The sequence below is a fragment of the Manacus candei genome, unplaced genomic scaffold, assembly GCF_025592945.1.
Source record: "Manacus candei isolate 608988 ecotype Guabito, Panama unplaced genomic scaffold, ASM2559294v1 h1tg000073l, whole genome shotgun sequence".
Taxonomy (NCBI): domain Eukaryota; kingdom Metazoa; phylum Chordata; class Aves; order Passeriformes; family Pipridae; genus Manacus; species Manacus candei.
Window position 1 is genome coordinate 4,718,621 of NW_026138121.1, and position 26,133 is coordinate 4,744,753.

At 56.2% G+C, this 26,133-nt stretch overlaps 2 protein-coding genes across 2 annotated transcripts; both read right to left on the minus strand.

Annotated features, from left to right (window-relative positions):
• Positions 1-1,764: 1,764 nt before the first annotated feature.
• Positions 1,765-14,990, minus strand: RAB44 (RAB44, member RAS oncogene family). Its single transcript, XM_051808719.1, has 16 exons — positions 14,793-14,990; positions 14,596-14,710; positions 14,153-14,324; positions 13,732-13,875; positions 13,298-13,388; positions 13,081-13,176; positions 12,564-12,751; positions 12,157-12,205; positions 11,728-11,822; positions 10,883-11,277; positions 6,218-6,808; positions 5,439-5,520; positions 5,014-5,128; positions 4,145-4,246; positions 3,236-3,312; positions 1,765-2,780 (listed from the first exon to the last, which is right to left on the minus strand). Exons 1-16 carry the CDS (start codon positions 14,988-14,990, stop codon positions 2,693-2,695), a joined length of 2,598 nt encoding a protein of 865 aa, XP_051664679.1. The 3' UTR covers positions 1,765-2,692.
• A 3,990-nt stretch (positions 14,991-18,980) lies between these two features.
• Positions 18,981-23,968, minus strand: CDKN1A (cyclin dependent kinase inhibitor 1A). The gene is made up of 3 exons (XM_051808716.1): positions 23,914-23,968; positions 21,059-21,472; positions 18,981-20,316 (listed from the first exon to the last, which is right to left on the minus strand). Exons 2-3 carry the CDS (start codon positions 21,462-21,464, stop codon positions 20,267-20,269), a joined length of 456 nt encoding a protein of 151 aa, XP_051664676.1. The 5' UTR covers positions 21,465-21,472; positions 23,914-23,968; the 3' UTR covers positions 18,981-20,266.
• Between the last annotated feature and the right edge of the window lie 2,165 nt (positions 23,969-26,133).

Below are 26,133 nucleotides of genomic sequence, written 5' to 3' on the forward strand. Positions count from 1 at the left end.
GGGGAGTGGGATGGTCTCCTCATCCTGATTTTACTGCCTTTCAGGGGGAATGGGGTGAAATTCTGGGAGATGCTGCTGGGCAAGACCCAAACCCCCTGGCTGGGACACTGAAAGCTTTGGCTGAAGATTTGTTCTGACTTGTCAGAAGCTCCTCTGGATTCTCCAAGGTGGATTCACCCACGGGAGTAAACGCCTGCTGGCTTTGGGCTGGTATCCGAGATCTTCCCAATCTTGGCTTGGCTGAGGCAGCTCCTCTAATTCTTGTGGAGCGCCTTGAGGAATTACAGTTTAAAAGGAAACAACCTGGTTTAAAAAAAAAAATTCCTGTGGTCCAAATATGCATTTCCCGCTTGCTATTAATATCTCAGGCCTTGATCCTCCTCCAAATGCTCATGCAGGCATTTAAGGGCTTGCAGAGGAGTGGTGCCTTTGATTCCAGAGTGGGAATGTTTGCCGGGATGGTGAATTATTAAAGATAAAAGATGCCCATGTTTTCCAACGTGATTTATTTGCTTTCCTGGTACTTCTCCCAGCCTGGCAATGAAAAATTCATTTCCAAGTTTCATGTGGAGGTTTGGAGTAACTCGTGCTTTGGGCACAAACTCCAGCCTTTTTTTCTAGAGGTGATTTCCAGTGGAACAAGACAGACTTTTTCTTTCTGCCTGCTGTTCTGGGAAGGCTTTTATTTTTCAGCTCCCACTTTGGGCCCTGTTGGTGGTCCTTCTCTGCAGCAGCAATGTTGCATTTGGGAGGAATGGCTGCAGCTGCTGCCATCTAATGGGAGATTTCAGCCTCCACAGATAATTAAAAAAAATAAAATAAATAAAAATGTAAAAAATAAATAAAAATAAAATAAAACAAAATAAAACCCTTTCCTGCACAATCCTGCTGCCACTCAGTGAACCAGCATCTTCCACACTTAATCCCAGCACATTTAGGCAAAGGGAAAAGCTGATCTGATGGGTGGCTGGGTGGCTTTGCCCAGGAAGTGTTGCAGATCCAGTAAAAAGAACCTTTTTGGGTTGATCCATCATTTCAGCTTCTCTTGTTGTGGATCAAACTTTACAGATCTTGTTATGATGCATCTCTTATTATGGGTCAAACTTGCAAAGTACTCTTGGCAAGATAAAAGCAGAAATAGTGAAGATGAGCCTAAACAAAAACAAGAAGCCATTCCAGGTATCCTAAATACCAAACCCAGGCCCAGCTCTGAGCTGAGCCACATAAACCCTTCCCAAGGAGGTGCTCCAGCAGTAAAAATGTCATATAAAGAAACATGGTAAAGAGGGATAGACATGGAATGGGAGCATAAATATACTGCATCAAGAAAAGAAAGCATTTAAATGATAGGGCCAAGGGAAGATGAGTTGGGACAGGCTTGGGGAAGACACGTAGGGGATGGAGAATTTAGAGTACAGAGGGCTGGGGGGACAAGCTGGGGTGTGCAGGGGAGATAAATTGGGGTGTGCAGGGGAGATAACCCATCCTGAAAGACTCAGAAATTCCTGTGTCGCTGCAAAGTTATACCTGGCTGGTGAAGCTGGGATATATAAAACATATATAATTATATATAAAAATATATGGTGTTACTAGAAACCCCACTCTTGCTGTCACTTTATTTTTCTAAAGCAGAAACTGGCTACTATTATGCTTTGCCATTATATTCATATAAATAACAAAAAGCAAACCCAACTAGGCAGAATTATTTCCCCAAAACCTGCATATAAACACAGTCTTTAAATACTCCCGTTGAACTGCTGGGAATTTACACAGAATTGATAAAAATACTAAAACATAAGCACTGGCATTCTTATTTATTTAGTCTGCATGTGGGGGTTTTTTTCCCCTGCAAAAAATACAGTTGTATCAAGCTGTAGAAAGAAAACAAAAGAAAACAACCCTTGAAATTGTGACATGTGCTTATTTAGACTTTTCAAGCTGGGTTTAAAACCAATAAAGAGCTGGCTCAGTTGCAGAAGGACAGGATGCAGCAGCTCCCTCTTCCCTGCCCAGCCTGGGATTTGCTACAATAGTCCAAAAATCTGCTCTGGGGGCAACAGGATGAAAAAAGCTCTCAGAAGCATTTATCTTTTTGTTAGCCTGGATGTGCTCTTGGGGCTTTTGAACTTATTTTGAGCAAAATATTCAGTAGGTTTCTGTCAGGACCCATCACTGCTCACTGGCAGGATGAACCAGGAGAGGGAAAAATTAGCTTTACCTTGCCTAATTGGAGAGATTTAAGTGCAGTTAGGATGAATTGAATGTCCCATTGTTCCAGGTAAATCCAATCCAAAAAGTCCCCACTGCCCAGAACACCAACAGCCTTAAACCCCCTTTTTTTATATACTTGGGTGACTCCAGGTATTCATTTCTTCTATCCCAAGGCTTGGTTTTGCTCCCTGTTGCTTCCAGTGTCATTCCAGCATCTCAGATCCAGCCAGGTTCCTTTTCTAACTCTTTCTTTGTTTTTTTTATCTCCAAAAGAAAGTGATAAAGTTTCCCAACGAGCATTTTGGAGGGCTGGTGTGCCCTGGGGCATGGCAGGAGCTTCTCCACAGTGCCTTTTGCTCTCAGCATCCAAGGAACATCAGGCAAGAAAAACACACAGGGAGCAGAGAAGGTGTCCAAGGGCTATTTTTATGCTTTTCTGGCTGTCCCTGCAGTTTAAAATCATGGTGGGCAGGTCTGTCCATCACCAGCAGCAGTTCTTTTTCTTCTGGGGTGCCTTTGGTACCTCTTCTGCCTTTTTTTTTAATTCATCTTCACGAACTTTGAGCAACCTGGGAGAAAAGGAAGCAAATTAGGTGGGTATTTTCCCTATATTTCATATTGCTGTGCTCTTTCTCTTGACAAGCCTTGGAAAAGGAGGCTCAGCAAGGCTGAAAGGAGTCAGGAGCCTTCCAGCTCTGCGTGATCTGAGAACTGGGGACTCTGCTAAAAACACCAACCTAAATCAAATCACAGACAGAATTTGTTTCAGTCAATGCAGAGGGAAACCAGCAGCATCCCAAAAAGGGTTTTATTGATCTCCTTGCAATTCTGAGTGTTCAGGAGACAACTTACAGCACTTCCCTGGCTCACCCCAGCCATGCACGTGCTGCCCTGAGTTTTCCCTGATGTTTGGACACACAGAGTCTCTGGTGGCAGTGACACACCAGAATTTGGAGTTAAAAAAGCAGGGAGGGAGCCCATTAAACAGAGGAGAGCTGGCAGAACCCAAGCCCATTCCCCTCACCTGATGAAGCTGACCATGGACTCCAAGACGTTGTGGCCCGAGGCAGCGCTGCACTCGTAGAACATGAGCTGATGCTCCTGGAAGACACAGATCCCAAAAAGAAATGTAATATTCTTGCCCTGGAATAGCTTAGTATGGGAATAAACAGCCCTAGGACAGTCACTGTCAAGGGGAAACAGGAAAGAATCAAGGAAACATATAACTCAATAACTTATCTACTGGAATGTGAGGGTGAAATCCAGTTTTTCTGGTCGCTATGACTCCAACTTTTAACACCAAGGAAAAGGCTGACACTGCAAAGCAGTATGAGATGTGATGTCCTTTGGTTAGCAGAGACATAACTAGATGTTACCAGCTCATTTGTGCCTGACAGTGACCAATTTGGGAAAATAAGCATCTATTCATTCCCTTGCCCTGCTGCCTCCTTTGTAAAACCATTCGATGGATACTGGCCCAACTCCCATAAACTTTAAAATTAACTCGGTAAAGATGAGATTCTTCTCATTCTTCTCACCTAATTTTTATTAACCATCTATATTTGTAGAGATTAACTGTACTTTAAGTATTTCAGTATCTTTAAAGCAGGACAGGGCTTGGTGGGTTTATTGTTTTTATGGTGCTAAGAAGATGTGTGACACTTCACAGCAAAGATAAGCAGAGCTGAAAATGTTTTAATTCACAGATCCAGTTCCATAAACTGATTGACTGGGGTGGTGCTGAGCTGAAGCTAAAACAGCAAAGGGAAAGCAAGGCAGGGAAGGGCAAGAGATGAGTCCAGAGAGCACTTTGCCAACCACTGGTGCATGAGGGGTAAATTAGGGGATTCCACCTTTCTCCAGGTCCTCAGGCTGGTGGAATCCATCCATAGCTGTCCCTGCCAAGCTTAGGTGGACACACTTCACCACCTACCTTGGCCAGGCATTCCCCCTCCTTCACAGGGACCTGTCTCTCGGCAGCACAGTCGGTTTTGTTCCCAAGAAGCAGAACAGCAACTCCATCCTCTGCTGCTTCCTGAGTAATCAAAGAGGGGAGAATCAGGAGAGCATCTGAATCTCCCTTGAATCCCAGCTGGCCACACTGTCTACACACTTCTTGGAACACCATGAAAGGATGCCCATGGATTTGGGCTGATAACAAAACTGTAAATTCTTAAACAAGTTTAACAGCATTTAAGAAATTATTTTTTCCCCTTAAATCATCTGTCCTGGCCTACTAACAGGGCATGAAATGAATTTACTTTGTGTTAGCTTCAGGAACCCTCCTGGAGGTGTTCTGGCTGGGATTTACATGCACTGAGCAAGGCAACATCCTATTTTGTTCCAGAGATCTTAAACAGTGGCTTTGTACTCAAATGGAAATCTCTGACGAGAAGTTTTTAGTAAGACATGAGTCACCTCCCCTTTTCCAGGACTTGAAGTGGATGATTTTTGATTTAAAAGCATTATCAAAGTCAGCTTCAACATTTTCCATTCCTCTAAAATCAGTTTCAACATTTTCCACTCCTCTGTGCTGGTTTTTAATTTTTCAAGAGTTGCTCATTATCCTAACAGTGCTATCAACAAATTACTCCAGGAAACACTGGAAAAATATGAAAATTGTCTGTATTTGATTTAAATCCTCCAAGAAAAATTATTTTATAACCAAAGCCAAGCAGAGTCCCCCTGTCAAAGCGCTTGGCCACCCCTAGATGTCCATCCCTAACCAGTGGCAGAGGTGAGGTGGGGAAATGCTGGTTTCAGAGTCACCAGCAGCTCCAAGAACTCTTGGACTTCACCCACCTGGATGCAGCTGAGCCAGTACCTCACGTCGGAGAAGGAGTATTGGGATGTGATGTCGTACATGAGCACGACCCCGTCCGCCTTCCGGAAGAACTGCTTGGTCACGCTGTGGTACCTGTGAGCAATTCAGAGGGTCACCAGCACAGCTTGAGGAGGTTTTGCCTCAGAGTGACGTGAAATCCTAGAGGGATAACTGGGAATGTCTACAAAAAAAGGCTACCCCCAGGTTTGGCTCTTGTCCTGATGGCAGAGGCCAGTTTTATCTTAATTACTTCCTTTATTGTGCTTTATCAGATCACGTGCTGTACAGAGTCCCTCCTTAACCCCTCCTTTGCTTAGCAAACCCAAGAACATTCACTTCCACCAAACCAGCAGGAGAAAGAAAGCCACAGGTTGTGTCCTTCAGCAACAGCACAGCACCTCACCTCTCCTGCCCAGCTGAGTCCCACAGGCGGAGGGCAAAGCGCTTGTTGTCCACAACGAGGTTTTTGATCCGATAATCCAGGCCTGGAAGACACCAAAGGGGATATTTGGATACTGTAGCATTCCTCCCTGTGGCAGAGGATGGATGGAGAAGGAACATGGTGCAGAGTGGACTGAGGCTGCAGCTCCAGGGGTTGGTTTAAGAGAAGTGAATACCCTTGTATTCTTATACCCTTGTACTCTTATACCCTTGTACTCAAGAGAAAAATATGTAAGAATGCAAATATAAAGAGCTTAGCCAAGCCACAACAGATAGATACAATATTTGCCTTTATGTATTTAAAAAACTACGTGTTAAATGGGGTTATTTTTGCACTTAAATGGTACAAAATGATTGAAAAATTACAGTGCTCATGGCTTAATGTATGTTTACTTTCAAGTTGAGATTAACATACCCCTGGAAAGAGATCTGCAAATATCATCACTAAATACTATTCACCACTCTCTTCATTTTAGAATATGGACTCTGGGAGAAGTGGGGTGAAGAGAAGAGAATAGATCTGAAAGGCAAAGGGGGAAGCATGAGAGCCACTGGTATTGGTGCCTGCTCACGAGCATCCAGGCGTGGGAATTTGGTGGTTCTGGTTGGTCCCTGGGGGTGGGTTGTACCACACGCTTGGTGTGAGCTGTAACAGGCATGTAAAGATCACCAGCAGCTTGTGGGGTGGAGGAAAGGGAGTTGCAGTGGTGGTCCAAGAGAGGAGAGCTGGAGGAGACCTACCCACTGTGGCGGTGAGGTTGGGGTTGAAGCTGTCGGCGTGTAACCGGTACAGGAACGAGGTTTTGCCCACGTGGGAGTCCCCGACAAACAGCACGTTGTAGAGGTGGTCTGGGTCCAGGGGAGCTTTAGGACAACCCTTTGGGGCAGCTCCTGCTCCCTCTGCAGTCACAGCCTCTGGCTCTCCTGGGCTGGGCTCGCCTTCCTGGCTTGTTTTCTGACCAAACTCTCGCGGCTTCTCTCGTTGACCAGCTCTGAGGTCTTCGCTCTGCTCTCCCAAGAGCTGCCTTTGAGGCTGCACACAGCTGTTGGCTGCATCCCCCAGGGAGCTGTCTGTGAGAACCACCCCCAACTGATCATTCCCAGCATCTTCCTGCGGTTGGACCCTCAGCTGAGGGGTTGACACTGGTGGCACCTCTTGCTTTGGAGGCTCAGCAGGTCCGGCAGCCGCCTGCTCTGGTTCCACCACACGCGGTGTCTTCCCCTCCGGCCGCTGGGCAGGGGTGTGAATCCTCACCTGGTGTCCCTGTGCTGAGACCTGCTCCTGGAGCTCGCTTTGGGCTGCCTGCCCTGAAGCAGAAAACCGCCACACATCTGGAATGAGAACATCCTCCTGCATCATCCTTTCCAGCTCTGCTGGGCCAGTTTGTGACGGCACCTCGGAGACCGGGGAGGCCGGTGCAGACACACCGTCATCGTGGCCCTGACTTCGTCCTAGACCCTGGGTTTCCACTACATTCCTCACCCCTGCCTCCAGCCTCTCTCCCTGCACCACTTCCAGACCTTGAGCTCCATCCAGAGGCCTCCCCTCTGCAGCAGCCCTCTTTCCCTGTGGTAATTCCAGTGCCTGGGTATCCCCCAGGATGTGCCCATCAGGACCAGTGGGTGCTCCCAGCTTTGCTTCCAGACCAAGACCCTCTGCAGGCCCAGGATACGAATCAGCCTCAGCTGGAGGGGGCCCATGTGCAGCAGCAGCTCCCTGCCACGTGTCTGTGATGTGAGCTGCACATAGACCTGCCCCAACACCTGGAGTCAGGCTCTGCTCCCCTTCCCACATCCCAGCTGCACCCAGGGGTGCCACACCTGTCTCTGCACTCCCCCCTGGGGTCAATTTGAGCTCATCCTCCTCTGTAGGCAGCTGCATATTGGCACCAGTGCTCTGGCCCTCCAGTGTGTCCAGGCTTTCAGCCTCCTCTCGTAGTTGTGCTCCTGCACCAACCCCCTCTCCCTGCCTGGCTCTCGCTCCCTGTGGATCAAGCACGAGTTCACCCTGTCCTTGTCCCCCATCCTCAGCCTCATCCCTGAGCTGCACAGCTGCATTGTCCCCCTTTCCCTGGGGGGTTTCTGGGCTGGCACCCCCACACAGCTGCATGTCTGTCCAGGAGTCCTGTGTCTCCATTTCCACTAACTCTGCTTTATCCACCTGGTCCAGGGGTTGCACTCCTGGATCCACACTCCCTCCCTGCTCTGTCCCCAGGGAGTCAGTCTCACTCAGGGGCTGCAGATCTGACTCTGTGCTTCTTCCTGGGGCTGATTCGAGCTTATCCACCTCTGTAAGCAGCTGCACGTTGCCAGCAGTGCTCTGGTTCTCTGATGTGTCCAGGCTTAGAGCCCCTTCCCACAGCTGCACACCAGCACCAGCCTCCTCTCCCTGCCCAGCTGCTGCTCCATGTGGATCAAGCACAGGCTCCTGTGGCAGCTCACACTCCCCCTGTCCTTGTGCCCCACCCTCCTCCTCGAGCTGAATGGCTGTTCCACCCTCCCCTCCCCACAGGGCTCCTGGGCTGAGACCCCCACAAAGCTGCACATCTACCTGGGCATCCTCTGCCTCCGTTTCCAGAAACCCTTGTACATCTACCTGATCCAGTGGTTGCACACCTGGGTCTGTGCTTCCTCCCTGCTCTGTCCCTGTGGATCCAGCCTCACCCAAGAGCTGCAGATCTGCTTCTGTGCTCCCTCCTGGAGGCACTTTGAGCTCCTCCTCCTCTGCAAGTGACTGAACAGTGGCATCAGTGCTCTGGTCTTTCAGTGTGTCCAGGCTTTCAGCCTCCTCCTGTGATTGCATGTCTTCACCAGCCCCTTCTCCCTGCCAGACTGCTGCTCCTTGCACATCAAGCTCAGGCTCCAATGGCAACTCACACTCAACCTGTCCTTGTCCTCCATCCTCCTCCTCCTGCTCCAGCTGAACAGCTTTTTCACCCTCCCCTCCCCATGGAGCTCCTGGGCTGAGACCCCCACCCAGTTGTGTATCTGTCTGGGCATCCTCTGCCTCCATTTCCACTAACTCTTGTTCATCCACCTGATCCAGGGACTGCACATCTGGATCCAGTCTCCCTCCCTGCTCTGTCCCTGTGGATCCAGCCTCACCCAAGAGCTGCAGATTTGCCTCTGTGCTCCCTCCTGGGGTCAGTCTGAGCTCATCCACCTCTGTAAGCAGCTGCACGTTGTCACCAGTGCTCTGGTCCTCCAGTGTGTCCAGCACAGGCTCCTGTGGCAGTCCACGTTCACCCTGTCCTTGTCCCCAGTCCTCAGCCTCATCCCCGAGCTCCATGGCTGCATGGTACCCTTCTTCCTGGGGGTTTTCTGGGTTGGCATCTCCACTCAGTTGCTTATCACTCCAGGAGTCTTCTGTCTCCACCATTTCCACTAATTCTACTGTATTCACCTGGTCCAGGGGTTGCACTCCTGGATCCACACTCCCTCCCTGCTCTGACCCCAGGGAGTCAGTCTCACTCAGGGGCTGCAGATCTGACTCTGTGCTTCTTCCTGGGGCTGATTCGAGCTTATCCACCTCTGTAAGCAGCTGCACGTTGCCAGCAGTGCTCTGGTTCTCTGATGTGTCCAGGCTTGCAGCCCCTTCCCACAGCTGCACACCAGCACCAGCCTCCTCTCCCTGCCCGACTGCTGCTCCATGTGGATCAAGCACAGGCTCCTGTGGCAGCTCACACTCCCCCTGTCCTTGTGCCCCACCCTCCTCCTCGAGCTGAATGGCTGTTCCACCCTCCCCTCCCCATGGGGCTCCTGGGCTGAGACCCCCACAAAGCTGCACATCTACCTGGGCATCCTCTGCCTCCATTTCCAGAAACTCTGCTTTATTGACCTGATCCAGGGGCTGCACATCTGGATCTGATCTCCCTCCCTGCTCTGTCCCTGGGGATCCAGCCTCACCCAAGAGCTGCAGATCTGCCTCTGTGCTCCCTCCTGGGGTCAGTTTGAGCTCCTCCACCTCTGTAAGCAGCTGCACGTTGCCAGCAGTGTTCTGGTCCTCCAGTGTGTCCAGGCTTTCAGCCTCCTGTGGTTGCACACCTGCACCAACCCCCTCTCCCTGCCCAACTGCTGCTCCATGTGGATCAAGCACAGGCTCCTGTGGCAGCTCACACTCCCCCTGTCCTTGTGCCCCACCCTCCTCCTCCTCCTCAAGCTGAATGTCTGTTCCACCCTTCGCTCCCCACAAGGTTTCTGGGCTGAGACCCCCACGCAGCTGCACGTCTGCCTGGGCATCCTCTGCCTCCTCCAGTTCCCACGCCTGAGACCTAACTGGGAACAGCCCACACAGGCCTGAGCTCCCTGCAGGTGTTTCTGTGAGGGAAGGACCCTCACTGGGCACCTCAGCAGCCCCCCTTTCTTCCCCCAGCCCTAGCTGTGGCTCGTCCTCCTCCTCCAGTGGCTGCACACCTGGATCCACGCTCCCTCCCTGCTCTGTCCCTGGGGATCCAGCCTGGCTCGAGACCTGCAGACCTGCCTCCCCCTCTGCCAGCACCCGCGTGGTGTCGGTATCGCTGTTCTGGGCCTCCAGCGGTTCCACATCTGCTCCCACGCCCCCTTCCCGCACGTCGGGGGGTGGCACAGCCGCTGCCAGCGGCCCCTCGACCCCCGCGCTGCCTCCCCGCCCCGCGTCCCCCCGCACGGACCCGCCCTGCAGCTGCAGCTCTGCCTCCCTGGGCTGTGTTTCCTCCACCTCCTCTTCCTCGCCCCCGGCTCTGCAGCTCATTCCGTGCTCAGCTGGGGCTGGCAGCACTTCGGCACCCGAGGGCTCTCCCTGGGGCTGCAGCTCGGCCCCGACACGCTCCTGCTCCTCCTCCTCCTGCACCCCGGGGCCGGGAGCCGCGGTCACCTCCGGGGTGACACCATCCCCCTGGGCTGCTCCCACTTGTGCCTCACCCCGGGACGGTGGCTCTGGCTCCAGGTGCTCTCCCAGCTCTATTTCCAGTTTCTCAGAGAGCCCCAGTGATGGATGAGCCCGTTCCTGCAGTGCCATGCCCAGGGCATGTTCACCTGGAGCACATTCACCTGGAGCTGCTCCTGGCTGAACCTCTTCCAAGGCAAGGCACTGTCCCACTGCTAGACCTGCCTGCCCAGCCTCAGGTGGCCCCAGACCTGCCTCCAAACTTTCTCCCTGTCTTATCCCTGCTTCCTCAGCTTCTCCCAGGAGCTGTGCCTTTTCCCAACCTGTGTTTTCCTGCATCCACCCTGCTCCCTCCACCTCCATCACTGCCTGCTCTCCTGCTTCCTTGCTCTCTCCCAGGTGCTCTGTCACCTTTAGCACCATCTCCTTCACACCAGCACCCTTTCCTTGCAGGAATATCATCCTCTGTGCCTCCTCTGGGCTCTCTCCCTGCTCTGCCCCTGGCTCCTGAGCCATGTGGTGCCCGGCTCCCACGGACGCACCAGCCTGTGTCACATCCAGAGCACGAAACTCAGCTGTGGCTGGTCCTTCTTTCAGGTCTCCTTCAAACAGCTCATGGCTGACATGGCCAGGGAGGGTGTCCTGCAGAACCCCAGGGGTTGTTCCATGGGCTGTGGCTGCCTCCTGCCCTGCTTGGGGCTCAGCATCATCCTGGGGGTGACTGGCAGCGTCTGCCAGAGCAGGGGGTGCACCCGGTGCCTGTGCCTTCAGATGTTTGCTCAGAGCTGCTATTGCATCATTCATCTCTCTTAGCAAAGAGCTTTGGTCAGAGAAGTGTTCCTCTTTCAGGTGTTCTGGGAAGGGCTCCTCTTCTGCAGAGCTCACTCTCGGAGGGGCTCCTGAAATGCTTATTTCTGCTGGCAGCATTTCCCAAACCCTGGAAAAGGCAGAAAATGGGGGGGGGGGGGGGGGAATGAGCCCAGTTCCCACATCAGGCTCCAGCTCCCTCCCATCCTTGGCCAGTCCCAGGGGGCCTCTGATCTGCCACCTCACCCCATCCCTCTCCAAACCTGATTTTATTTACCCTCTGGGTGCACTTGGGGTTCACACGGGAAGCATTGGGGACAAGTATCTATGTCAACATTATCAGACATGAAAAGACATCTCTCTGCCAGGTACAGCAAGTTCCTGAGCCAAGGGAGTGATGAGCTGGGATAAGAGGTGTGATCTCCAGGATGAGAGATGAGTGGGTGGGAGGGGAGCATTAAAAGGACTAAGTATCATGGTTTGCCTGGGGAGGGTGGAGGGAAGACTTGGGGGCTCAGCACTGGCTCACAGACCCCAGGGGCACATGTGGGAGCAGCAGCTGCTGCCCAGGACCCCTTACACTTGGTGGGTGTTCTTGGCTTTGCGTTCCTCACTCTGGGATCCCAGCCTGATCCGCATCTCCGAGCGGAACTTCTCGCTCTTCCCCGGACTCATCTGCAGGAAACAAGGTGAGAAGGGGAGAGGAAAGAGAAAAACTCTTGGTGAGGGAGTGTATCCACCTGAAACAGTGCTGAGCTCTTCAGCAGGTATCCAGATGTACCCACCCAAAGTCTTGGGGGTACCAGAACTAAGGTGCTGCTGCCCCCTCCCTTCCCAAACATCTGCATGGCATCGTGACAACCCCATGTGAGGAAGCTTTTAGGGGAGGCAGTGCCTCAGCTGCAGGAGCACTCTGTGCTCTTGGGCTCCCCAGCAGTCCCAAATTGAGCAGCACAAGGCTCTGGAGTGTGGACACCTCGTCCTGCGCCCACACACCCAGCTCAAGTACCTGTGGGGACATTGGCATCTCGCTGGGTATCTCTGCCACGTCTCTGTCCCTGCAAACACAGAGCACAGGGGTCAAAATGGCAGTTGCATCTTCTTCACCACATCCACCCCTGCCCCAGGGCTCTCCTCAGCCCCCAGGGCAGTGATAGAGCAGGACAGCAAACCCCACCACCCTTGGAGCAGTCCTAGCTGGGTCCTTCTGGGTGAAGGGCATCACCATCTCTGCTGGCACTGTCCTCAAGGGACGGGTGCAGTGCATGGTGCTGATAGTCCTGCCTTTTTTCCCTGCTGCTTTTCACACCAAGCCATGGTTAATCTGTACCATGGAGACCTCTGAAGCACCATGATGACTGAGACCCATCCAGGAGGAAACCACATAATGTGCAGACACATCACTCGGCCACTCACCCTGGCTCCTCCACGTGCTCCCAAGCCACTGTAGCCCTCATTGTCCTCAGGTGCCCCTGGGTCTGCTTGAGCTGCTGGTGGAGGTGCTGCAGGTGATCCTCCAGCATCCTGTTGCTCGCCTCCAGCTCCTGGTTTTCCATGCTGGTGACTTGCTGGGTGCTGCGGAGGCTGCGGCACCGCCGCTCCAGCTGTGGGATGGCAACCAGGACACTCACAGCCCACCAAAATCCCCAGGTAAAATAATTCATGGATAACCATCTCCTCTGGACCCTGGGCTGAATTTTCCCCCTACCCCCCGTGAGGATGGTGGGTGGGAAACTCAACTTGTGTCCTCTGGGGGTGCGGGGGAGTGTGGGGATGGGGGTGGAAAAGGTGGAGATGAGGGTCCTGTGGGACAACCTGCTACAGGGGCTGGTGGGGACAGACTGGGATCAGCTGTACAACACCGTGGTGTTGTTACAGCACAGCCCAGAGAACCCATAACACATAAAGGGGCCGGGGTTTGGGGCCAGCCCACCTCCATCTGTGCCATGACCAAGCGCTGCACCTCCCTCTCGCTGGCGTCCAGCACCCGCTGCAGCTCCACGCCCTGCTGCTGGCTCCGGGCCATGCTCTGGGATGGCAACAAGGACATTGGCACCCACTCACCCGTCTGGGAGCTGCCAGGGGGGTTTGAGGGTGCTGGGTCCCCCCTGGGGTGGGCAGCAAAGGAAGAGGAGCAGCTGGTGACCCACTTTCTGCTCCAGCCGCTGCTGCTCCTGCTGGATCTGCTGCTCCAGGACCTCGCAGAGCTGCTGCACCTCCTTGTCGTGCTCAGCCACACGCCTGTGGGGACAGAGAGGGGAAGGGGTGGGTGGTCAGACCCTGCTGCAGGGGGTGCAGGCCCCTGGGGCCCCACATTGCCCACAGGACCCTCTGGCTGCAGCCAGGTTTGCCCAGGGGGGTTCACCCAGCATGGATATGTCCAACACAGTCCAGCCCTTTTGCCATCCCATCCCTGACTGTAGAGGGAGCCCAACCCCAAAGACCAGTGAAACCTCTGCTCTGGCCACTGATGGAGATGTTGAGAACACTCAGGTTTCTTCCCATGGCTGGGATGAGCCATCTTTGCCATCCCTGTCCCCATCCTTCACGTCCCATCCCTCTCCACTGCCCTTTGATGACTCACTTGTTCAGGGTCACCTCCAAAGCCTCCTTCCTGCTCTTGGCTTCTTGGATGTGGTGCCTCATCTTGGCCAGGAAGTCCTCCAGGTTGCCCAGGAGCTGGGGCTCGTCCTGCCGGAGCTTCACCCAGAGCTGCCAGATCTCCTGTCTGCAGGGACAGGGGTGTTTTGGGGTGAGATCCCCCAGGGCCCCCCAAAACCAGGCCAGCTGTGGGGCCCTGGGTTGTTTAGCTCATGCCATTCGGGATGTGTGGGGACAGATGAGCTTTGGGGTCACTGGGATCCTGTCCCCTGCTCCTGTGCTTGAGCCAAAGGCACCTCCAACACATTTCTGGGCTCCTGGTCTGCACAGGGATCTCCTGCCCCAGGCCTTTCCCCCTCTACCCTCCCTGCAGGGCACCCATGGGTGCTAAGCAGGGCACTTACTCTTCAGAGACGTTGTTGGTGCCCAGCTGGTCCATAAAGGCAGCGAAGTGTCTCCTCTCCTCGCTGTCCACCCCTTCCAAGGCCGGGCTGGGGAGGACCAAGCGGACCCTCCTGGACGCCGTTTTCCGCCGCCGGTGCTCCCTGGCAGCTTTTTGGGAGCTCAGGAACTGCCCTGCCAACAGATATCCCAAATGCTCAGTGCCCAGCCGGGGTGCCAGCAAAGCCCAAACCTCTGGCACTTCGCACCCCATGGCTTCAACAAGCTGCCACAGCACAATGGGACCCTTCACCAGGTGAGCCATGGGCTGAGACCCGGGCATGGGGACAACCCGGGGGCATCACGTGCCACACAGCAAGGGGAGCACTTCCCACCCCTCTAGCAGAGCACTGGGGCCGTGCCCAGGATCAGCCTGGGCTGTTTGGAGGCAGCGTGTGGCACTTACGGAGCCCGGCAGTGAACTCCTCGGTGCTCAACCTCCCCGTGCCAGCAGCATCCAGCCCATCGAAGACGAGCTCCAGCTCCTCTGTGCTGCACGGGAAACCTTCCTCCTGGAATCTCTAAAAACAGAGCAAATCAGGGGGATAACCCAACCCATCACCCAGTCTCCAGCCACCTGCAGAAGACAACCCCATCCCTTACCCGTATGTCTGAGCGGGTGATGAACCCTGCCTGGTCCTTGTCCTGCTCCCTGAGGAAGTCCTGCACCCTCTGCACTATTTCAGATGGCTGTTCCTCACCTGGGCCAGGTGCTGGTACCTCACTGGAGCCCTCCTGGATCTGCCTGCGCCGGCTGGAGCCCAGACGCCGGCCCTTGGTGCCCGCCCGGCGCTCGGACATGGCTCCAGCTCCGTCCTGCCTGGGAAACCAGTGGGTGCTGAGCCTTGGCCGGCTCTGTCCTTGCTGGAAAGCTTTGCTCCAGCGTGGTGGGAGGTGGCAGAGAGAGACCAAGCTGGAAGTTCATTTTGCTGGTGCAAGAAGGGTTTGGCAATAGGAAGAGAAGGTCTCATCTCCGATTGCACAGCACAAACAGAGCCTGGATCCACAGCAAACAGTGGCCATTCCCCCCAGCCATCCCCCTGGATTCCAGCCCAGCACACACTGGGTGAACAGCTTCTCCTGCCACCAGCCAAGCACCCATCCCAAACCTCCCCGTGCCCTGGCTGTGGAGGTTGCACAGGGCACCCTTCAAAGGCCACCTGGGAGGTGACACAGCCGGGAGGTGACGCCAGCAAAGGACCAGCCAAGGCGATGCTGGAGGTCTGAGTGGGACGTGGTGGTTCCACCTGCTTCCTCAGAGCTCGGCAGCAGCTTTAAAATTCCTCCCCCAGTTTTCACAGCCGTGAGTCACCTCCGGGGAGAGCGGCAGGGCCTCGGGAGGTTTCCATCATAGGAGGTTTCCATCACGCCGTGTGCTTGCCCTGGCCTGTGGGATCTGGGCTGGGGACCCCCCCACTCCCTTCTCCCCAGCCCCGGGGGGGGGGTGGCCAACACCAACAGCCACTGTGCCATCCCTGTGAGGGGTTGTTCTCTGTGCAGCAAAGCTGAAACACCGAGGGAAGGAACCCACAGCCAAGGAGAGCTGTGACGCAGAGCCGGGGCCGTGTTTGAGCCCAGCTTTCCTCTCCCAGCCTGGGGAGACCCCCGGCTTCCCCAGCCCTCTTTCCTTTTGCAATGAGAAACAGCGATTCTCCTCAATCCCAGTGTGCTCCAGAAACGTGGGAACAGGCCCCAAAACCAGCCCCAACCCCTTAAATGTGGAGTTGCAGGAGTCCCACAGGACATTTCGGGAGGGCAGAAACCAAGTGCCTTGATGGTGGTCCCAGCCCCATAAAGCAGAAGTGGGAGCCCCCAGGCAGCAAAAGTGGGAGCTTTGGGGGGGGCAGGGGGGTTGTTTAAGGAATGAGGAAGCCCCCACTTACCTGCCCCAGCCCCAGGGGGTGGGCTGAGCCCAGTGCACCCCAGAGGCACTGAACAAACAGGGGGATGGGGTGGGAATTGTGCACCCCCAGCCAAGCAAGGCCCCCCACGGCATCACCAGCAACCTGCCTCCCCTCCAAAACCCCCCATGCTGCTCCCAGCCATCAGAAAAGGGCCCCCAGCCCCCAGTCCTCCACAAGCAGCAAGAAAAACCTCCCACAGCTCACCAACAGCAAGAAAAAACCCTTATTTCCCCTCTTTTCTACTCCTTAAGGTGACGCACGAACTACCCCCGGGGCAGCAGAACTTACCCTTCCCACGTGCCGGGAGGGACCCTCAGTTTTGGGGCACACGAGGCAGTGGGGCCCCCCGGGCCAGGGGAGGTGCTGGTCCCACAGCAGCCCGTGCCTGAGCTCTCATTTTCTCTTACTCAAGGCGCTTTCCGTTCGGGGGTGACACTCAACTGCCGGCGCTCACACGTTTCCTGTTTGCTGCCTTGCGAGTGGGGTGTGGGGAGGACCCATCCAGAGGGTCCCCTCAAACCCTTCAGATCCCAGAGCAGCTCTGCAAAGGCATTGGGAACTGCAGCAGAAATCCCCATCGTTTGCCCGTCTGCAATGGTCCAGGGCAGGGGAAAAACAGCAGGGAAACAGCAAATGTTATTTTAAGGCTCCAAATAACCCAAAGTACAGGACTATCTATAACCCACAGATCACAACATCCTAACAACAACAGAACAACCTGCAAGTCCCCCCTGTGGAGGCTCTTTAGTCCCAGTGTTTGGAGATCTCGCCCACTGTGCTGCTCTTTGATGCTTTTTTCCAAGGCTCCTGCCTGAGTTTTAACTTGGCTTTAAACCCAGCACTAAACCCACTAAACCCAGCACTAAACTCACTAAACCCAGCACTAAACTCACTAAACCCAGCCTGTGGGCTGCATGTGCTCTGGGTCACAAGGGGAAAGGGGGGATTTGGTGGGTCATGGGCATTTTTGCTCCACTTTAACTGAAAAATGGGAAGAGAACTCAAGCAAGGGGAAACACAAACTATTATCTTTAGGTCATAACTAGAATTAAGATCCCCAGGCTCACAAGGCAGGACAGGAGGTGGAAGCCAATGCCCTGAGCAACTCTGCCCATCTCAGCTGGTTAAATCCCTCACTGGGAACCCACTCCATCCCACCCTCCCAGACACGTCCTGCTCGTTTGCAGTTTGACCTAAAGAAGCAGCAGCCACCTCAGGTCCATCTGCTCCATCAGGGCATTTATGGGTCAGCTGAGGGCTCAGCTGGTTCTTCTCCACTCATCTGAGCAAAGCTGGTGCTGGTTGCCCCACCCTGAAGCATCCCCACAGCCGGGCTGGGGGGCTCGGTTTGCAAAACCCTCCTCTGAGCTGTTTGTCCCCACATCTCACAACCCCTGGTGCTGTTTGCTGGTTCAGTTTTTGCTTTGCTCTCCCCAAGGAGGCTTTTGAGGGGAAACCCCTAAATATCCCTAAGCAAGCTTGGTTTGTGCCCTCTTGCCCCAGCAAGGCTCTGACATCGTGTTTCCAGTGGCAGAGCTGTGCCAGCAGCCTGTGCCAGGGTCAGCACCAGCCACGGGAGGGTAAGATCCAGGAGAGAGGGTACAATCCAGCCCTGATGAGATGCTGGGCAGGTCTCAGAGAAAGGGGATTCAATATAGTAGGGAAGGGAGGGGAAGCACCTGACCCTCCTCCTGTGGGAGTTTGAACTCCAACATCCCTGCTCTGTGCTGAGGCCAGGCTGGGATGAGAGCAGCAAAACACAACCTGGGCTGAAAGAGGGAGAACTCCATCCGTTCCTCAGCTGCTAGAAGCCCATTTTGTGACCCAGAGCTGGGGACACACAGTCCTGGAGTGTCCCAGGGACTCAAAGCTCAAGCCTCAGTGCCCAGCTCCCTCTGGCACGGCAGGGCCAGCCCCTGGCTGTGCCTGCAAACAGGGACAAGGGGCTTTTCACTGGTTTATTTCTCATTTCCTCCTCGCCAGCTCTCCTGGCAAACGGGAGGTGACAGCAGAGGGGAGCAGTTGGCAGCAGCCACGGGGGCTGGAAGGGCTGACGTAAGGGGAAAGATTACAGGGGCTAAATCTGTAGGGTTTGACTCAGCAGCAGCTCAAAGGCTGTGTGATTGTGCCCCACAGGCACAGCCAGGGACATGGGCTTGCGTGGGTGCCACCCCACACCCTGGGGACAGGCAGGTGCTGAGCAATGACACGAGGCTGTCACCATCAAAACTTTAATTTCATCTGGGCCCTCTGCAAAGCAGGTCACTTGTCACATTAACCAGAACCTGAGTCTGCATCCAGGTCTTGCTCAGCCCTCGGAGGAAGCAGCTGGTGCTGGAGGTTCCCCTGACTCTCAGGGGATCTCAGTCCCACCTGGGACTTGCTGCCACACATTTCCTTCAGTGGTGACACCACGTGTGTCCCCATCCCACAGTGTGGGTCGCCCTCATGGCCACCCACTTTACCCACCCAGCACCACAGGAGGAAGGGATGGGACCAGCCTGCCCGTGGCTAATGGCCACTTGTCCCCCAGGACAGTGCACTGGGGGTTAGGAGTGGGGGCACAGTGGGAAAGGGGGAACAAGGTGCATAAGAGGAATCACCTTCACACAGGGGCCTGCAGTGAGATCCCACACAGTGCCTTCTGCTGGGTTCATGGTGGCAGCACCAGACCCCTGTCCTAAGGCAATGGAGTTAAAAAACATGCCCTAAGCCCTGTGCTTATCCCTCTCAGCCCTCACAACTGCAGCTCTCAGCTCAGGGCTGCACCCCCAGAGGGACCCCCAACCTCCAGAACCAGGCAGGGACCCAGAGCACCTTCCTCCCCACAGCCAGGCCCTGCTCCCAAATATTCCCATTAACCCAGAGACACCAATTCCCTTACACAAGGCAAGTGTTTATTGAAAGTTAACATTTGTAGACAAACATGTATCTCCCATTTCCCCACGTACACTTAATAGTATTATTTTTAATATAAATAAACATTTAGTGCTGGGAGCTTGGCAGCTTCACCAACAGCAAAGTGCATCGTGGTGCAAGGTGAGAGGTCAACCCCATCCCTTTCCTTCCTGGGACCATCTTGCACCAGTTTCCAGAGTCCAAATCCAGCAGAGGAGGAGATGAACCCCATGAAAGTGCTGAGACCCGACAGTGTAGAGTCCCTCAGGAGCAGGGACTCATCCTTCAGTGCTGGGACTGAGCAGCCTTTGCTCCAGGCCATCCCAGAGGTGACCAAAGTCCTTGCTCTGCAGAGCCAGGTGAGGGTCCTCTCCCCTCAGCCCCAAAGGAGAAAAAGTCCAGGAAAACAAGCTACAATTCCTATTTCAGCATCATCCCCAGAGGAGCCCAACAGAGCCAGAGCAGGGGCTCCCCAGCCTGGTGTCAGCGTTGGAGGAGGCAGGAATGTGAGGGCAAACAGTACCACTCAAGCCAACAACAAGGTAAGAAAGTGGGATTTTGGGCCAGTACAGCACAGGGGATCCCAAAGCCTCCCAGGCAGTGTTGGGCCCCCAACTGCTGTTCCAAATGGGGGCCTCCAGTGGGTTTGTCACCTCCTGCCACTGGTGGGTCACCCCAAGGAAGGGCTGCCCAGGGAGCAGCTTCCTCTCCCAAGCAGCTGTAGGAAGGAGCAGCCTCCAGGTCACTCATGGACAAGTGCTTGGCACTGCTGGGTCCATCCTGCTGGACAGAGGGCACTCCCACGTGCTAGCAGCCGGGGTGTCCTCAGGGCCAGGCTGTCTCAGGGCTCCTCAACCCACATCAGTGGCTTTGTCTTAAAGATATCTGGTGCCATCAGGTGGTTGGGACACAAGTGTCCCCCATGGCCAGCCCTCAGGCAGGGGACAGCAGGACGGTGCAGGGATGCTTGGCCCCACCACCACAGGGCAGAGGGCACTTCTGCACAGGCAGGGCAGTGCCTCAGTCCCACCAGGCCCATCTCAGTCCTCCTCCACCCCCAGTGTGGGGCTCCAGCCCTTGCCAGAGGCTCCTCCTCTACATTGCACACAGTGAAGGTCCCTCAGGACCCCAGAGCTACTCATAAATAGGGAACTACAGACTCTACATTGCTTCATGCAGAACAGCTTACACAGCACAGGGTGGGGGGAAGCCACAGACCCCCCGTGCTCGGCAGCATCAGCAGCTGTCCCCCATGGCAGAGGAGCCACCAACGTGTCACGGCTTGGGCTTGGCAGGGACGATCCTCCTCTTGGCACTGTAGAAGTCTGGAGGGCAGAAGGAAAGGGTTGGGAAGTGCCTCCAGCCTGCTGGGAGCAGTGGGGCAGGACGAGGAAGGTGTCCCCAGCGAGGCACCCCAAAATCAGCCAAGGGTTCCATCCTAGAGCTCCCCCACCCAAAGCTCCTGGGGAGAAGAGCCTGCATGTCTCCACCATCTCTTCTGTTTGGTCTCACCTGTGTTTCCACCCCAGGCCCTGACCTGAGAGGGCAGAAATTTCTTAGGAAGAAATTTTTTACAGTGAGGGTGGTGAGGCCCTGGCAGGGGTTGCCCAGAGAAGCTGTGGCTGCCCCATCCCTGGAATGTCCAAGGCCAGGTTGGATGAGGTTTGGAGCAACCTGGGCTAGTGGGAGGTGTCCTTGCCCATGAGAGGGGGGTTTGGAACTAGATGATCTTTAAGGTCCATTCCAACCCCTTAATGTTCTGTGACTGGGTCTGGCCATAGGAACTGAAAGTGATGAACCATTTTGGGGCATCTTCACCTACAAAACCCACAAGCCCAATGGAATTCCCCTGCCTAACCCCCAGCAACCAAAAGGCACCCAGTTGGTGGCCTTTTTCCCCTTGGAAGGTGGGCTCTGCTCACCCAAGGGAGATCCATGGAAGATGGTCTCCTCCCCATGCCCTGGAGCCAGGCAGGGCTCTGGCACCCCAGTCCCCTCTGTCTGTCCCTACCATGACACCAATGCCACCGAGCAGCCACGGAGTGACACCAAGCCCCCAGCACTCACCTTTGATGGTGGTCTGCCCACGTTTCAAGCCCTGTGGGGAACCAGCCTTGTAAACCTCCGAGCTCTGCTGAGACTCCTCGGGGCGAATCCTGCCAACACAGTCCCTGGAGGGGACCTTGCGGACCAAGGAGCTCCTGCTGTCACTGCTGATGACAGCCCTGACCAGGCTGTGGGGCCCCTGGGGTGGCTGCTCAGCCAGGAAGATCCTCTCCCACTTGAAGGGTCCTTCCAAGGGAGTCTCTGTCTCAAAGTCGAAGTTCCAGCGCTGCTGAGCTTCTTCCAGTTGCTGCCTCAGCTTGTCCTCAAAGTCATTCTGGAGCTGGTCGTGGTCCACGGGGCCAAAGAGGTTCCTGCACACTTTGCTGCTGCAGGGTGTCTGCCCAGCCCTGCTGTGGGACAGGGGCATGGTGGCAGCTGGGGGGAAACCAGAGAGAGTTACCGGGGTTCAGGAAAGCCAGGAGCAAACTCAAGGGTAGCGTGCTGGCTACCAGAGCAAAGCACACGGTAGCCAAGGTGGGACAAGCTGGGCTGGGCTCTGCAGTGAGCCAGCCCAGAGGGGACTGACACCCACCAGCTTCATCCAGACTTTGACTTTTGGGATTTTAGTGGCATCTTAGGCAGAGGCTTGAGCATGGCTGAGGTCACACACAGCCCAGGGAGATGCAGAAGGATGGGGAAGGTGCAGATGTCGACATTCCCCATCCTTCCTCCAGCAGGGAAAGCCCTGCCAGGGCAGAGCATCCAGCACCTGGATGCTGCCACAGGCTCCATCCACAACCCCACTGCATTCCACTTCCACACAGCCACAAGGCAAGCTGGCACACGGGCAAGTGAAGCAACAGGATGTTTTCCTGGCCAGTTTCTTCATCACAAGAACCCAGACCCAGTGGTAAGGAAACCTTTAAGCAACTGCAAGAGCATGCCACAGGCTTGACCACTGTGCTAACCACCCTCCTTATCTGCAGGGAGCTGTTGAGTAACCAGAGACAAGACCTTGTTTGTTTTTTTTCAAATTGGTGCCAAAAGCCTTGACCTTCACAGTAATTGGCAAAGCCTTTCCTTCCGAGCAGTCCTTCCCCTGACACATGTGTGGGGATAATGGATCCCTCACACCACCCACGGTTATGAGGAACCTCAATATAGAATCAGAATTGTCGAGGTGGAAAAAAAGACCTCCCAGGTCATCGAGTCCAACTGATAAGACGAGCAATGCTCTGGGATTTGACAGCTTTCCAAGCTAAGGGTTGCCCCTGCTGGGACAGCCACACTCGTTAAAATTGTTTAAGAAAAAGAGATTCATGGAAATAAAATCCCTGCAAGACAGCTCTGACTGCCCAGCCAGTCTAGGACCCCCAAATCCAGACCATGAAAGACACCCCACCCAGACTTTCACTCACACCCCCAAACTTCCACAAGGACAGGGTTCTCAGTCTCCTGCAGGGAGGATTTCTGCCCAGATTCAGCACCTGCAGCCCCTCTGGATCACCTGTGCCACATTTCTTTCCCAGATTCCTGAAAGTGTTCAAGGAATGACTGGACATGGCATTAATGCTCTAGTTTAGTTTCACAAGGTGGTCTTCAGTCAAAGGCTGGACTCGATCTTGGAGATCTTTTCCAGCCTAAATGATTCCGTGATTCCATTACCAGGCACGTTGTGCCACCGGGCAGCTGAAGAGCCTCCAGCCCGGGGGCTGGGGGGGCCACGCTCTGCCCCGGGGGCCACCCCAACCCTGTGCCCAAGACTCAGCATCCCGGAGTAAAAATAGAAATCCAGCTTCCCTATCTCCTGGCAGTCTGAGCACACAAACAGGATGACCTCACCGCGAGGCAAGTCCCAGCATGTCCAGGCAAGCCCTGGCAGGTAGTGGGCGGGGGGGGGGACGTGTTCCCACACCCTGACCAGACCCCCCCCGGCCCTCGCCGCCCGCGTCACGCGCCGATGTCCCGATCCTCGGGCCGACGACACGGCCCAGGTGCCACCCCGGAGCCCGGAGATAAAACCTCCGCCCTGACTCACGGCTGCAGATTTGCCAAAGCCACCAAGGAGGGACGGACGGACCGGGGCCGGGTCATCGTCCCCTCCCCTCCCTCGGGGCTGGCGCCGCTTCCAGCGACCTCTGCCCAGCGAGAGCTTTCGAGGCTCCCCGTCCCCGGCTGGGGAGCCCCGAGATTTGGGCAAGGAAGCGGCAGGTGCTCGGCTGCGTTAGAGCCTCACCCGGCCGGGCTGGGCACCCCCGGACACACACACACACCCCACCGGGGTCCACGGGCACCTGCGACAGCCAGGACCAGTCACACCAGTTCGGGGAAGGCTGGGGGGGGGGGCAGGAGGGGCTGGGAGCACCCGCACCCGGGGACCGGGGGATGAAGCCGCTGAGCCCGCGCAGAGAACGGCCGGCTCACGACACCGATGGGGCCGAGGCGGGGCTGGCACGGGGGCGTCACGGGGGAATGACACGCGGGTGGCCGGGCCCCGCGGGACGGCGGTCACGGAGGATGCTCGGTGGCGGCGGCGGCGGGACCGCGCCCCGCACCGCACCACGCCCCGCACCGCGCCCCGCTCCGCCGCCACCGGGGGGCGAGCGCGGCCCGGCCCCGGCGGCCCCGCGCCCGCCCGGGGGGCTCCGGGGGCTCCCGGGGGTCCGCGCCGACACCCCCGGCCCCGGGCGCGGCCCCGCTCCCGCCCCGCGGCCCCGCGCGGAGCCGCCCCCGCTCCGGGCACCGGCGGCTCCCCGGGCAAACCGGCGCTTCCCCGGTGGAACCGGCTCCTCCCTCCCCGGCCAGCGAAGGGCCGGAGCCACCAGGACGGGGGAGGAAAGGGGGCGACTGGAAGCCACCGGGACCGCCGCACTCACCGTCAGGTCCCGCCGCGCCTCCCGGTGCCGCCGCCTCCGGCCGCCTTTATAGCGGAGAGCCGGGGCGGGGCCGGCCCGCCGCTCCCGCGTCGCCAGGGATTTCCCTCCCGGCCCCGCCCCGGCACCGCTCGCGTGTCCCCAGAACCCACGTACCCCGTATGTGATCCCCCGCCGCCCTCCCGGTCCCCGGTGCCGGGAATGCCCGCGGTGCCAGCGGGACGGGATGGGAATGGGGCACAGGGAGAGGGGACCCCCCCTTCTAGGGGGTGCGGGGACCTGGTATTAGGGGCTACAGGGACCCCCGCGTTAGGAGGTCCAACGACCCCCTTCCTTAGGGGGTGCAGGGACCCGGCATTAGGGGCCACAGGAACCCCCCTGTTAGCACATACAGGGACCTCCTCCCTAGGGGGTTGCTGGGATCCCCCTGTTAGGAAATACAGGAAGGTTGGGTGGGCTCAGGGCCAACCCCCAGTAAGGGATGGAGGGACCCCCCCCCATCAGGGGATGTAGGGACCCCGTTCCTAGGGGCTTGCAAGGATCCCCCCATCAGAAGATACAGGGACGTCCCTGTTAGGAGATACAGTGACCCCCTTCCTAGAGGGGAGTCAGGACAGAGAGACCCCCCATCAGGGACACAGGGGGATAGGGAATATAGGACAGAGGATACAGGGACCCCTCAGCAATGGATACAGGGGTGTCCCATCCCAGCTGGGAGATGCAGGGGGTTAGTTGGCTCGAGGGGGGGTCCCACCCCACCCAGGCTGTCCCACCCAGGCTGTCCCACCCACCGGGTCACTGTGGGAAGGGGGATAGTGGATTAAGGAAGGGACAGCTCAGCCCCTCGGGGTGCCCACCTCAGAGCCGTGCCAGGATGATGCTGCCCTGGTCCCCACGTGCTGTCCAACCCATCCTGGGCCACCCCTGGCCCCTCCAGATGGATTTTCTCCCCTGGGTCTGGCTCTGCTCCACATGCTGGACCCCCAGCACCCACTGTGGCTGGAGGAAAGTGTTTGGGGAAGGATCTGCTGTCTGAGTCCTGCAGGCTCCGGGGCAGGGATGAGGAGGAGGAACAAGTCCATGCATGTCCTGCAGGAACCGGTGGCGAGTATTTGGGGGGATCTGTGGCTTAGGTGGAAAGTGCACCCAAGTCCACAGGCAGGAAAGGTGTGAAGCCAGGGCAGCTTCTGCTGGGGCCAGAGGGCACCTGCCCCTGTGCCTGGTTTTTGGTCCATCCATGCCCTGTGGCAGGATAAATTATGCCCTTGGATTCAGCCCACCCAGTGCATGGGGGGCCATATCCAGAAGCCCCCTCCCAGCCCAGCACACACTGCCCAGACACTGAGGCATCACAGCCTGGGCACATGGGGACAAACACAACCTGCTGGCGTGGGCACAAGAAGGTGACAGCACACTTCCAAGTGACAAAGACCATGTTAAAGTGATCCCTTGGGAATGCCAGACCTCCTCGAAGGCCCCTGGAGCTGGTGGGTGCTGGGGTGCTGAGCAGGACCCTCAGTGTGGAAACCACTTGTGCTTGTCCCGGCTGGACCAGCAGCTTCCCACTGGCTGGAGCAGCTGGAGAATATGTTTGGGCATGTTTGGCTGGAGGCTGCCACAGTGCAAGAGGGTTTTGACATCACTAGTCCCCACTCCGTGGTGCTGGGCCAGGCCAAGTTGCTGGGATTTGGGTGGGTGGTGGCTGCTCAGCACCTTGGCTGCCTCCTGACAGGCACAGTGGGATGGGCAGGAAAGGTGAAAGGAGAATGTAAAGTGTCTTAAATTAATACCACACACTGCAGAAAATCCATCCTGGGAAGCTGCAGTCTGGACCCAAACACTCCCAAACTCGTCCTGTCTTTCCATTTGTAACATGCAGGGAGAGGAGGGGGCAAGCTGGGACAGGGAAGCTGTCGCTGGTTTTTCCACCTGGGAGTGATTTCTGCTGCTGGCTGCAGTGAGCAGCTTTGAGAGCTGCACTGCAGAGGGTGGACGTGGTGCTGTGTGGTAGCAGATCAGTTCCTTGCCGAGCTCCAGCTCTGCTCCAGCTGCAGGTGTGGGTTTGATCCCTCTGGATGTGAGGGATGTGATGGATCCTGATTCAGCACTGGGGCAGCACAGCCTCCAGCTGGGCTCTGGGATGAAGCAGCATTTACCAGAGGATGCTCCCTGCTTAAACCACCTCTTTTGTTTTTCCCATAAAAGTCCCCCAAGTACACAGAA

What these genes read in the sequence shown, in the direction of transcription:
- RAB44 (XM_051808719.1), bottom strand. Translation starts at nt 14,990, where the DNA reads ATGTCCGAGCGCCGGGCGGGCACCAAGGGCCGGCGTCTGGGCTCCAGC. An exon ending in GGAGTTCACTGCCGGGCTCC is followed by an intron (nt 14,325 to 14,595) that starts GTAAGTGCCACA and finishes ATCTGTTGGCAG; the next exon opens with GGCAGTTCCTGAGCTCCCAA. An exon ending in TTGGAGGTGACCCTGAACAA is followed by an intron (nt 13,389 to 13,731) that starts GTGAGTCATCAA and finishes CTGTCCCCACAG; the next exon opens with GCGTGTGGCTGAGCACGACA.
- CDKN1A (XM_051808716.1), bottom strand. Translation starts at nt 21,464, where the DNA reads ATGCCCCTGTCCCACAGCAGGGCTGGGCAGACACCCTGCAGCAGCAAA. An exon ending in TGGGCAGACCACCATCAAAG is followed by an intron (nt 20,317 to 21,058) that starts GTGAGTGCTGGG and finishes TCTGCCCTCCAG; the next exon opens with ACTTCTACAGTGCCAAGAGG.